General features: G+C 36.2%; 1 protein-coding gene across 1 annotated transcript; it reads left to right on the top strand.

Moving 5' to 3' along the window:
* Positions 1-1,185: 1,185 nt before the first annotated feature.
* On the top strand, positions 1,186-7,038 carry COX10 (cytochrome c oxidase 10). Its single transcript, XM_086641185.1, has 7 exons — positions 1,186-1,818; positions 2,561-2,690; positions 3,889-4,026; positions 4,139-4,272; positions 5,327-5,452; positions 5,708-5,811; positions 6,499-7,038. Exons 1-7 carry the CDS (start codon positions 1,442-1,444, stop codon positions 6,870-6,872), a joined length of 1,383 nt encoding a protein of 460 aa, XP_086497311.1. The 5' UTR covers positions 1,186-1,441; the 3' UTR covers positions 6,873-7,038.
* The last annotated feature ends 5,940 nt before the right edge of the window (positions 7,039-12,978 follow it).

Below are 12,978 nucleotides of genomic sequence, written 5' to 3'. Positions count from 1 at the left end.
AAACAAACATATATGTATGTAAATCATAATTTATCAATTTTTCTTCGAAATAACAATAAATTAGAACAAATTCCAGATACTTTACTTCAGATACTGATGTTTCTTTTGTTTTCGATTTCTTCTTAACAACTTCTTCTTCGACAGTGGCCTTTCTCTTCATAGGACTCCTTCTTAATGTGCTTTTTTCTTCTGTAACATTCGTTTTAGATTTCCCTTTTGGAGCCATTATCAAACTATTGCTGCAATGTAAAGGACATCTCATTAAACCCTAAACCAAGATCAAATATTTCATTAAACCATTTTTAAGAAATATTGTTTAATTTTATATAAATTATATGTTTTTTATAACACAAAGTTATCTTATTATTAAACAGAAATAAAAGTTTAAAAAGAATATTTAGGTTTTTCAAGTAAAACAAAAGATTTTAATGTCGAGGCGTTCTTTGTAAACATCTAAAGATCTATTATTCATGTGACAAAATCGATTTTGTACCCCTTTTTTAAATAAAAACGAACGAAAAAACCCTAAATCTGTTTTAATCTCCTTTAAAACGAAAACAAACATCATATCTACAGAGAAATCTTTACCAAAATCAACAAATCCTCTTCAATATGAAGTTAAACTGACATGCAACAACTATTTATAACGATTTAAACTGAAAGAACCTCTCGTTTCGCTTTCAATCGATTTTATAACGAAAAGGGGTTTACTTTACAACTTACCTTTTCACCTGAAGCGATTCTTCAATGTAAAAGATGAATGGAGAAGATGAAATGATATAAACTTTCGGGGTTTCTAGATCTATTTAGGGTTTATCGTTTCGATCTTCTGAAGAAAGTTGATGAAAATAGAAATCGGGTATTTTAGAGAGAGAAAATGTATTTATGAAGGGATATTATCACTTTCTGTTTCGCCTTCCTTAGAACGGCCCGAAATCACGCCCGGCGGTTTTGGGAAAGTTTCCCAAAACCCTCGGAAATTCAAATATCCCGGGTTTTTTAGATTTAGGATACATTGGGTAATATCCAAAAAATAATCCATACTTTATGCCCTTCTTGTAAAAGGACTAAAAATCCATAATCTAAGAGGAATGGTCTATAAACCTATTATCAAAATGATTTTGGTCTATATACCCATGGACTCTCTAAAAACACATTGTCCAGTATTCTCTTCTGGATCAGTATTACAAGTTAACCTACTTATGGGTGAATTTTGGTGATAAACAATTGGAGGAAAGTCAACATCTGAATTTGTTAGTGGTCAAAGTTGAGTCAGGTCCAACATTAAACGCCCCGTTTCACCTCTCACTCTCAATTCCCAGGCAAACAGGGAACGATCTGCCCAATTTCTCTTCCCAATTTAGAGAGAGAAAATACATTTCCTCGGTTTCTTATCAGATCTCTCAATAGAGAGAGAGAGAGAGAGACTAGCGCCCTCAAAATGTGGAGAAACTCTGTAAATCAATCTTCAAAGTTTCTATCTTTCTCAAACCCTAAACCTAATCCAAATTCACTCTTATTTCTTTCTTCCAATTTCCTTCGACCCACGAGCATCTTTGCAGGTCATGGAGTTCGTGGAGGAGTTTCTCATATCCAGATTCACTCATCAACTGGGGGATTTCATAATTCACTAAGTTCATTAAAATTAGGGTTTGTGAAATCTGAAGGAGAAAGGGCTGTACGATTGGCATCTTCCGCAGCTGTTGTTGATCCATCGGTTGCTACAACTGAAGCAGCTGTAAGTAAAGCTAGTGATTTTGTTGAGGGGGTTCGTCATTATGGTAGATGCTATTGGGAGCTTTCAAAAGCTAAGCTTAGGTAATATGAAAAACTTCATTCTCCGTTTTCATGTATAAAGAGGATTATTAGGTTCATTTGATTATCTATGAACTGTAAATTTTTTGATCTGTATGTTTACTATGAACTGTAAATTTGATACTTTGCAAACTTTATTTAGTCCGTGCTTACGGTTGTAGATCATTAGACACAGTCACTTATATACTTGAGTACTAAAGTATAGGACAAAAGAGGTGAAATTGCTATGAACTATATTACACAACATGGATTAGGGCAAAAAGGAAATCGAGTCAGGTAATCAGCAGTGGTTCTCAATCAAGCTAGTGGAATTTTATATTTGAATTAAAGAATAGTTTGTCAGTATTTCAATAAACATAGGTTTTGTGGATGGAACCGACTAACTAGTGGAAGTGTTCATGGGGGTGGATGATGAAAGAAGTAAATTTAGAATTGTGAGTCGAACAGTAAGTAAACTAAAGAAATGCACAAACCGGTGCACGAAAAAAACAACTCAATCTAAGTTCCAGGCAGTGAATAGACACAACAAAAACTTCCCGTATCGCTAGACTGAATACTCGAAGCCCATATCTACAGGATTTTCTGACTGATTTCATGGCCACAACAACTTCGTCTAGATCTTGATTAGTGATTTGGTGTAACAATTCTTACAATTCATATAACAGCGGTGCTATTATTACAGTGATGGTAAATGGTCAGTTCAATGTCCCAATGACTAAAACTATCTTTCTTTTGTGTTCATTAGCATGCTTGTTGTTGCAACCTCTGGAGCGGGCTTTGTTCTTGGGAGCGGTAGCGCAGTTGATCTAGCAGGACTTTTCTGGACTTGTACTGGTACCATGATGGTTGCAGCATCTGCAAGTTCCTTAAATCAGGTTAGTGTTGCAACTATGTCATATATCACCTAATCCCACCCTCTTTTGGTCATTCACAGGTACAGTATTATTTGTAGGTAATCCTATTCATCAAGTTTCTTTGGCTTTCGGATGTTGTAATATCTACCTTATTTTTGTTTCACACAGGCCTTTAACTAGCTTTATACCACGTAGCTATGATGTATTAAGCGAGAGGTAAGGCAAGGCGACAAGGCTGCCACCTTGCCTCAGCTCGCCTAGGCGAGTGCCTCGGATTGGCATCCTTTTGCAATTATTTTTTGTCCTGAGCTATACATGAAAAAACAGAAAGAGTGATTCCCTTAACTATACTAAAGTGAAGAAGAAGAAAAACAAACATATATCTCCGAAAGAGAAGAGAAGAAGAAGAAGAAAAAAAAAGAAAATTGAATCAAAAAAAAGAAAAATACATACCTTTGAAGTTCAATAATGGCCTAATTAAAATGACTTCTAGGAGAGAGGAAAACTGCTTTTCTCCCTTTCTTTTGGTAGGTTTGGGCGGCACACACGAATTTCTAATGGGCACCCTCAGTTGCCTCTGCTTGACTAGGAGCTTTCCTTAGTCAAACTGAGTCGATCGACTAGACGACTCGAGTCGATATCAGGGAAACCAGAAGAACAATTTTCAGGCGAGTCGATGGTTTCTGGTCACCTTGCGCCTTGGTTGACTATGGCGCGCCAAGTCGCGTTTTTAACAACTTAGCGTCATAGTTGATTATGTATAGTATATGTACTCTATACAGTGAAGTAACCTAAAGTACATTTTTTGAGTGCACCATGAATGACTTGAGGATCTATAGTCTGCACATGAAGCTCCATATTTGTTATCTCGGTTAACTGAAGTAGTTTGTGGCCTTTGTATTTTTAGGTTGTGTCATGTTTCAGCTTGCTTCCTTTGAATGTCATGAGTTTGTTTGTATTTCTTGCTTGTTGGACTTGTAATATATTCATTCATCATTCATATATTTTTTTTGATGTTGCTCTGGTCATTCTTACTGCTGAATGCCTTAGACCTAGTCATCTTGAGATGAAACAATATATTGTAAAACTTGGAAACGATAAGTTGTTGCACCATGAGAGAACACACATTTTTATCTCTGACCCTTTTTTCCATTCACTTATCTTTTTTTATTGTTTTGAAATATTCTCAAGCAATAATTATTAACATATTATACAATAGGTGTTTGAAAAAAACAATGATGCTCTAATGAAGAGAACAAAGCAAAGGCCATTGCCGTCTGGTCGTGTTAGTGTCGCTCACGCAGCTGCCTGGGCTACTACTGTTGGACTAGCAGGCACATCTATATTGGCATGCAAGGTGTTCAACCAATCTTTTTTACCAGTATTTAAATTTCCCTTTCTAGAAAAGATGAGTTTTTATTCTAAAGATTTAATATGTCATGAATGCCTCTATGGCAAGGTTGTTGCAGGCTAATATCTTGGCAGCAGGGCTTGGAGCATCCAATCTTGCTCTTTACGCATTCGTATATACTCCTCTTAAGCAAATACACCCTGTGAATACATGGGTTGGGGCTATCGTTGGTGCCATTCCTCCCCTTCTTGGGTAACTTCTATATGTTAATATTTATCTTGCAGATATATGCTTGATGTGATTTTATGTTATTTCTTCCTTATACCCGGTGCATGAATGTCTATGGCTGTGAATGGTGCAAAATTTTAACCCACTTCTCTTTTTGTTATTTTCGTGGGAGGAATACTTAACTTGTGAACATACATTTGAAATGTGAATGCCTTCTGTAGTCACCAATGACCAAAAACAAATGGAGTTTCAGTTGTTCTGTCGCCCTAGAAATATCTTTTTTTCAACCTTGAGGCCATCCATTTGAATTGGATGGAGCAATGGTGCAAGGTATGTTGCTACCCTGCTTGGCTAATGATAACATTTGTAAGGTACTAAGATCAGTATCTGTCTTTGAGATTTTGGACCTAGACTGGTGCTTACCTTGTTGGTCCTGGTGATGTTCTGAACAAGCCTGACCAAGGTTCATATTCCTCAACCCAGTCCAAGCTGGCCAAACGTTGGGCATTGAATTTCTCTTCCCGACACAACATGGGCGGTCGGCATAGTATATTGTGAATTCTACTTGCTATCAGTTTCATCAGTTCAGACATATCTGTGAAGTTGCCCGTGATCATTAATCCGACCATGCATGAACCCAACCTAATGTTGAGGATTTGTATAAGTAGTAGCTTTTGAAAAATGACTCGTTCAATTGACCAATTGTAACTTCTTGATTTGAATATTTGAAACATTTGGGAAAGAAGCAGAATGATTAAGAATAGAAAATTTTATTTGAGTTTTTTCTTTCATATCTTGATTTCTGTTCTTCCAGCTTTCCCTCTGGATCCATCTAGTGCTTCAACAGATTCTTGCTTTAAGTGTACATGAATGATATGATACTTACCTTGGTATTTCACTGTACTTCTTTTAACTACATTGCTACCGAAGAAGGAATATTAATGAAGACGTTCCCGTGGGGTTGTGGATGTTGTTGTTAAATCTGTAACCTTTAGCCGAAGCATTTTTTGTTTCTGAAGTAGAAGTATGCAGTTTGTCTCGTGTAGCTCGCTGAAATTACTTTTATTTGTATTTTTAGGTGGGCTGCGGTCTCTGGTCAGGTCTCTCTTAATTCATTGATTCTTCCAGCGGCCTTATATTTTTGGCAATTACCCCATTTTATGGCTTTGGCGTACTTGTGCCGCAATGATTATGCTGCTGGAGGGTATATTTCATCCTAAAACTCTATTTATTAATAGATTCAGAATTTCTTAAATTTGTTGATCAAGAAATACTTGGGGTAGGATTTTCCACATTTGATATTAGTTACACCATTGGATGTGCTTGGACGTGAAAGGGGGTAGGATTGTAAAGTCTAAAGGATTAGAAGTGCATATGGAAATTGCAAAATATGTTGGTAGAATACGAAGACTGGTTATGTCCGTTCTTTAGCTTCTTACATTCTGCTATTTGTGTACAGGTTTAGGATGTTTTCTCTTGCTGATCCTTCGGGTAAAAGAACTTCTTTGGTGGCTTTAAGGAACTGCTTGTATCTTCTTCCGCTGGGGTACTTAGCCTATGACTGTGAGTTCTCTTATCCCGCCACTCATCAAATTTATTGTTTCACCAATAATTTCAGGAATAGCTCGACAAATCATGGAAAACATTATTATTATATTCTAATTGAGCTTATCTATATTGCATTTCATGTCATTCTATTTTGACACGGTAGCAATACATTCAAAATTAATCTGAAACGGAAGAGAGTCTACAGATGTAACTTACTTTTGCCATGTTCTTATCTAGAAGGGATATATTGCTTCTAAGTTCTAACTATATAAGATTATAAAACAAGAAATTCGTCAATTATTTTTAGATTAAGGTAACCTTTTTTGGTTTAATAACCTTGCTATTAAAAAACTGCATTAATTTGTACAAATTTTCCGTCATTTCATTGAAATTACAATTTTGTAGTTACTTTACATTAACTTAAGATATTTCCATTTCCAAGTGTACAATAATGTAGACTGAAACTGAAACATGGAACACTATGATTGAGATTGTGTCCATAACAGTACCAAACAATCACCTCATCATTTCTATGAATTTTTAGTTAGTTCACATGTACTTTCGGTTGGATATTGTTTTCTAATTCAAAAGCAGGTTTATGATACGAAATAGAAAAATAATTATATCAACGATTTCGTGTTAGAATCCGTCAATTGTTATCGAAGACTTATTCCAGTTACTGCTTTCTAATGAATTTTGCAGGGGGGCTGACTTCTGGTTGGTTTTGTGTTGAATCGACACTTCTTACACTATTTATGACGGCTGGAGCAATCTCATTTGTTCGAGATCGAACAGCAAGGGGTGCGAGGAGGATGTTCCATGGAAGCCTGATTTATCTTCCTATATTTATGTCTGGACTTATGCTTCATCGTCTCACTGATAACGAGCAAACCCTAACGGAAATCAATCTAGGTTCCCAGCAGGCTCACAAAATAAGCTCGGACGATGATACTTATCTAGTAAAACCTCGGAGGAAAGCCTCAATCGGCATTCAAGCACGACCACCTGTTGCTTATGCATCTGTTGCTCCATTTCCTTTCTTGCCGGCTCCTATTTACGCAGATTCTGATTTATGACTCGACAAATTCTAATCTCTGCTAGAAGCAGAAATAAACAGCTTTTATGTTCTTCTTTTGGAAGTGGAAGGTCTGAATCGTGTTTCAGATTAATTTTGTTTTCTTCTAGCGATATTGATATTCAAATATCTGAATGAGTGTTAATAATAAGTGATGTTTGTAATCATAACTTCTTTTTGCGTTTTCAACAAAAAAAAAGAACTTTTTTCATGTGAACTTCTTTTTTATTAATCCAAGGTAATTTAATGGGTTGCCCTGGTTTGCACAAGTTTTTGGTACAAATCACTATCTTGACGGCTGAAAATATTTTGGTTGAGCAAGTTGAGTAGAATTTGTTGTTACCTTTATCGCCTTCTTCTAATGGGTGAAAGGATGAGAGCAGAGTAACGAAGAAGTCAAATGATCTGCAAGTTCGGACGGAGAGGAATCGAGGAAAGCTATAATGTCTGCTTCTTCTATTGAGGTTTTACATTAATCCCCGTGGTTTTGTGTATAATAGTACTCCAAGACAGCATTATAATTGTTCGAAATAAGACTTCTGGACTATCAAATTAAGCTTGCCCACTTAGTTTCTTGGATTGGTATTATGCCCCTTCACTATTTTCGGATCAATATTAAGGTTAGTTACGGGTTAATTATCAACTTGTTCACTTCTCTTGGAACGATATTAAGCCTGTTCATTTTAGTTATGTACAACTTGGCTGTGCCAATCTTAGTAATTACAAGTAATATGATTCAAATCCGAATTTTAATACTAATGTCTTGTTATATATGCCGTTTTCTCAATTTTAATACTACGGTGAACTTTCACATGTTTGGAATGATCTTTCTAAAACCTTAACAGTATACATAATCAATTGTTTATGTCTCTAGGTTTAGGATTTCGTTATTGTTCGCGGACCGCTAATAATATTCAAACTGTTATGCTTATCCATTCATGGATTACTTATTTTTATTGGTCGTTTGGGAAAACTTGTCAGGAAGATGATTTAGTTTTATTGCAATGATGTTAGTTAGGACAATACATCAAACACAGAGTAACTTGTGACAGAAGTTGATTATAGCTACTTTTATAAACTTTTCTTTCTGATTATGACAATATTCAAGAATTCAGTGAAAAACACAAGAGCTTAAACGAGTTAACCTCTTTAGATAAATCATTTGTTTAACTAAAAATAAGATTTTCATAATAAAATGCGTCTACGAGTCTATAAGCACAATCTTTCTTTGTTCTTCTTTTGTTATTGTAGAAATAATAACTCTTGTTGCTTTCTAATGGTGCAACTCGTCGACCAGTGGTTGCACCTATAGCAGAGGAATCCCCTGATCAGGAGCTAGACCAGTGGTGGGTGGTGGTGCAACTCCTTGAGCAGTGGGTGATGGTGGTGGAGCACTTCGAACAGCTGGTGGTGGTGGTGGTGATGAAAGTCCACCAATGGAAGCACAATAGTTCTTGACCAATGGAGGAAATAGAGGGTTAAAAGGTGGTAAACCCCATACCCAACCTAATGAGAACATCTTTGAGAAGCAATTCTCACTAAGTTCATTAATGGCTTTGCAACATGCTGGGCCAAGATAGATATGGCCTTTGAGAATCGAGGTAAAGATCTCAAGCTGACAACCTTGAACACTTTCGATAGCCGACCAACATTTTCTGATGTCTTGTTCAATTGGTATTCTTGGATTCCATGGCCTCAGAAATATATCAGTTTGAGCTTCAGGTTTGGGATCAGCTTGACTTGTTGTGATCGATAACAACACCATTATCAGAACTGCCACCAACATCTGCACAACCTTCCTCATCATCTTCCTGTTTTTTAATCTTTTAATCTTTTTCTTTGTTTTACTTGTAATACTAATTTGAGCAGTACTCTTATATAGAGTTAGGAATAGTTGAGAGTGAACTTGTGGTTTAAATGCTGTAATTAAGATTTTGGGTTTTTCATCTGTATTTATTGGTAAAATGTTAACCTCCTGTGTTAAGATCAAACTGTTACAGAGTTTTAATGAAATATCTCTTTTCCTTTATCAGTTTCATTTGGCAATAAGTTTCTAAGCTAAAACCGCTTTCCATAATTATCTTACAGACGATAACACTTTTGACCAAAATGTGTATGTATGTATATGAAAAGTGGTGTATGAAAATAAAAATGGTTCCGAACTATGAGTGTAGTTGGTAAAAAATGGTAGGTGTATATAAAATTACTACTAAATGGTTGTTGACGGAAATACCCGTTTATGAAGAGCCATACGGTGGATTTGCACATAATATTTTCTCTTATACCCAGCTCGAACTTGTCCAACGAAATTAATGTTTTTGAATTTTAGTATCAGTACATCCGACCGGACATTCGGTACATAATCTCCACCCTATATCCCGCCCTTGCGTTTACTTTTATCCTCAGCATTCTAGCTCTGCCCTTGCAATTATGTGCAATTGAGAAACCCTCAAAGTTGTTGGAATCGGTACTTAGCTCAAAAAGAGCTGGACCGGTTTTTCCTTAATTTGAGGTACCTATATTCATCGGAATCTCGATCAAGACGTCTAGTTGGATTCGTCTCGTCGAGCTCTTGAATTTAGACTCAAATTTTGTCCAAATCCGATTCCGTATGAGTGAGTTATTACAAAATTCGTTTGGTATGGGTACCATTAACTCAAAACCGGGATTTTGAGTTAGTACCACATTTATGAAGGAGGAAACATTTTATTTCCTTATATAGAACCTTCCATATATTTATGGTATGTTCTTTAGAATAGAAAGGTGACTCACGTGGTTTGCACCACGCAAACCACGCACGCGCGGCGTGGGCGAATGGGCGTTTAGGGCGCATTGGGCGCTTTTGAGGCGCCCGCACGCACTTTGCACTTTGCACTTTGCATCGTCGCGAGGAGCGATTGGAGCCTTGGATTTTACGATCATAGATATGATCTGACGGTCAGGATATTTGGCGCTCTTTAAGATAGATCCGTTGATGATCTAACGGTGGGCGTTCAATGCACGAGATCTTAATAGATCCGTTAAGATCTGACGGTCAAAATGGCACCCGAAAACCAACAGACAAATATGACTGTTGGGAAGCATCCATTCTTTTCAAAGCACCTGTCTGAAGTGTCACCAATACTTCTATAAATACCAAACAGAATCCAGCAAACTAAATACGAAAATTTTAGCATTTAGAGTTTAAGAAGTCGATTATTCTGTCGTTCTTACTACTTGTTCTTAGTTCGCACGCTTTCAGAAAACGAAGTACTCTTAGTCGTCATACTGAAAGGTACAACCGTTGTATCCTGGGAGACAAACACCTTACTGGTTTTAGTACTAATACCAGGGTGTTCACTGTCTTAAGGAAAGAGACAACTCGACTCGGCTTTCTCTCTCTAATCTTTTATTTAATCCTTGGTTTTTAAATAATATTGTTTTCCTTTTAATCTGTTTGAGATATAATATTAATTTTCGTTTAGAAATAAAATTATCTCTGAATCTATTTCAGAAAGACACTCTAAAGTGTATCCTGTTTTAATACTAAATAAAGACAGGAAGATCAGATTCTTGTTTTCTTTCATAATACCAGAAGAACAACAAAAGTAACATCCAATTATGTATCTCCATGATTCCTAGCCACACAGAGATACACTACCAAGGTAAAACACTAAAACCTGAATAGGCCTTGTGCCCTTGTCAAAACTACCTTAAACCCTTAAAGATACTAAACAGGGTTGGCCCTGAGTTTGGTGGCCCAAAACGAATAGAAAAAATGTGGCCCTCTACTGTATGTGAATTCGAGGTATGTAGTTCTTGTGCCTAAGGTACAATCATAGTTCGATTTCATGCGAATTGATTTTATTAAAATTTTGGATGGAAAAATGACTTTGTTTTCCCCCGAACTCTCACCATCACTTCTCATCTTTACATTGAATACTGTCATCAATTGCTACTCTTCAAAAAAAAAAAAAATTAATCTATTTTCTCTTCCACGTCTCCTCCCACCACCACCAACCACCACGGCCGCCACCACCACCCACCACCATCATTTCTCTCCCTCTTTTCTCTCTATCTTCTTCCTTTTCTCTTTATCTGTTCTGGCGAAAGGAAGGGTCCTTTTCGCAAGGTTGACTGCCTGTTCGAGGTATTTCCTTCAAACCAGGCCGCATTTTGATTTGACGAAAATCCCTCAATAGATCGCCGTCTCGGGGAACACACATTGTTCTTCGGCAAATCGGAGATAAAGAGAGGTAGGAGAGAGAGAGAGAAAGGGAAGAGAAAAGAGAGGGAACCAAAGGGAGGAGGAGAGAGAAAAATGATGGTATGATGATGTTCAATGGTGGGAGGAGAGGAAGAAGGAGAATATCTAATATTTTTGAAGGGTTGTCAATAATAAAAGTCTACTTGTGACCCTTGCAGGCGTGATGAGAAGATCAAGTGAGTTTGAGTGAAACAAAAATAAGTTTCCATTTAGAAGTTTTGAAATCAACAAATATATTTTTTTCCCTAAAATATCGACCTTGATTTTTAGTGATAATCGTGTTATGAACCAAAGTAGATTAAAATTCGATTTTTCTTGTCAAGACATATCACGTTAAAACTTTTTGGAAGTCAGTAGTGACGTTGATTAAATTTGTCAAAAGATTCTAAAAAGCTGTATGTGGCAACTAAAATTGTTAACGTTTGAAGAAATCAGAATTATGATGAGGTACAGAAATAGAGTTGACAAATTATAGTACAGTTAAAGAGAGGAGGAAAATAGAGAGTTTGTCGGATTAATACGAGACATCTTTATATGGGTCATCAATTATTATAGATGGGGGCACTAAAGAAGGAAGAAAGAGGTCTAGCGGGTGATTTATGTGGCCAGTTCTATTAGGGGTGACAATTTGGTCTGAACCGGCGAGTTTTTCCCAAACCCGACCCTAATGGACGGGTTTTACCGCCCCGTTAATTAAACGGTTCGGGTTTGGTATGAAGTTAAAAAAAACTAATTGGGTTCGGGGCGGGTTTGGTATTAGATAGTAAATTCCGCCCCGAACCGATTAGTATGTTACATATTAAATATATGTTTTATTTAAGGTTATGTTTCTAAAACTTTAATCTTATATTATCAATTTAATTATTTTATGTTTTATATTGTTTAAGTAGTTGCAGTGTTTATGATTGATAAACTCAAAGTCTTATAAAATTTTGTTAACAATTGTCATGTTACTTCAAACTAAAATAACTTTTGTGAAACAAAATACTTTGAACCCGACCCGACTCGTTTTATATTAAACGGTGCGGGACGGGGTGGTAATGATTTAGCAATTTTTAATTGGGACGGTTATGATAATTGAATATCCACCCCGATTAATTATTAAGACGGTTATGGTAAAACCGTTTACGAATGGGACGGAATTGGGAAGGGGATGAACCGTCCCAAACTCGTCCCGTTGACATCCCTAAGTTCTATTCAATATTATATGGGCCTCCATCTAATATCCTTATTGATTTCTTCCTAGAACAGACTCCTAATATTGGTGGTCCAAAGCCAACAAAGGGTAGTCTACTAAACAAGGTAGTTACCGTTTATTTGTCCATTTATACAGGTATCTATTGTTGTTTTTTTTTTGAGTGAAGGAGAATTACCATTAACTAATAACATTCAGTTACATAGAAATAAAGTGAACAATGGGACTATCAGTAACATTGCCCTTTACACAGGGACTAAAGCTAGAGATGCCAGATTATGAGCCAATGAGTTGGCTGCCCTTAAACAAAACGTGTAAGTCACGCGGTATCTATTGTTGTTTTAGCGTAGAGGTGTACGCCTAACCACAGGGGACTCTAACTCAGAGGTCACAAGATCAAAATTTGAATAGAATCTATCATTAAATGATTTTATTATGTTAGTAACCGTATAAATATTTACTTAGAATAGAATATTCACTGTTTATAGTGTATGAGTATATTTATTTTGACAATCTCATGAAAATCACAAACATATTCCATTGTTATAATATATCATTGCCATATAATTGTTTTCGAACTCATATAATTTTACTATATGAAAGAAAAATAGGGACTCTAACTCAGAGGTCACAAGATCAAAACTTGAATAGAATCTATCATTAAAT

Source organism: Eschscholzia californica, unplaced genomic scaffold (genome assembly GCF_041429995.1).
Source record: "Eschscholzia californica isolate CP2 unplaced genomic scaffold, dmEscCali1.0.p SCAF_5, whole genome shotgun sequence".
NCBI lineage: Eukaryota > Viridiplantae > Streptophyta > Magnoliopsida > Ranunculales > Papaveraceae > Eschscholzia > Eschscholzia californica.
This window is presented reverse-complemented; position numbering and strand designations above follow the sequence as displayed.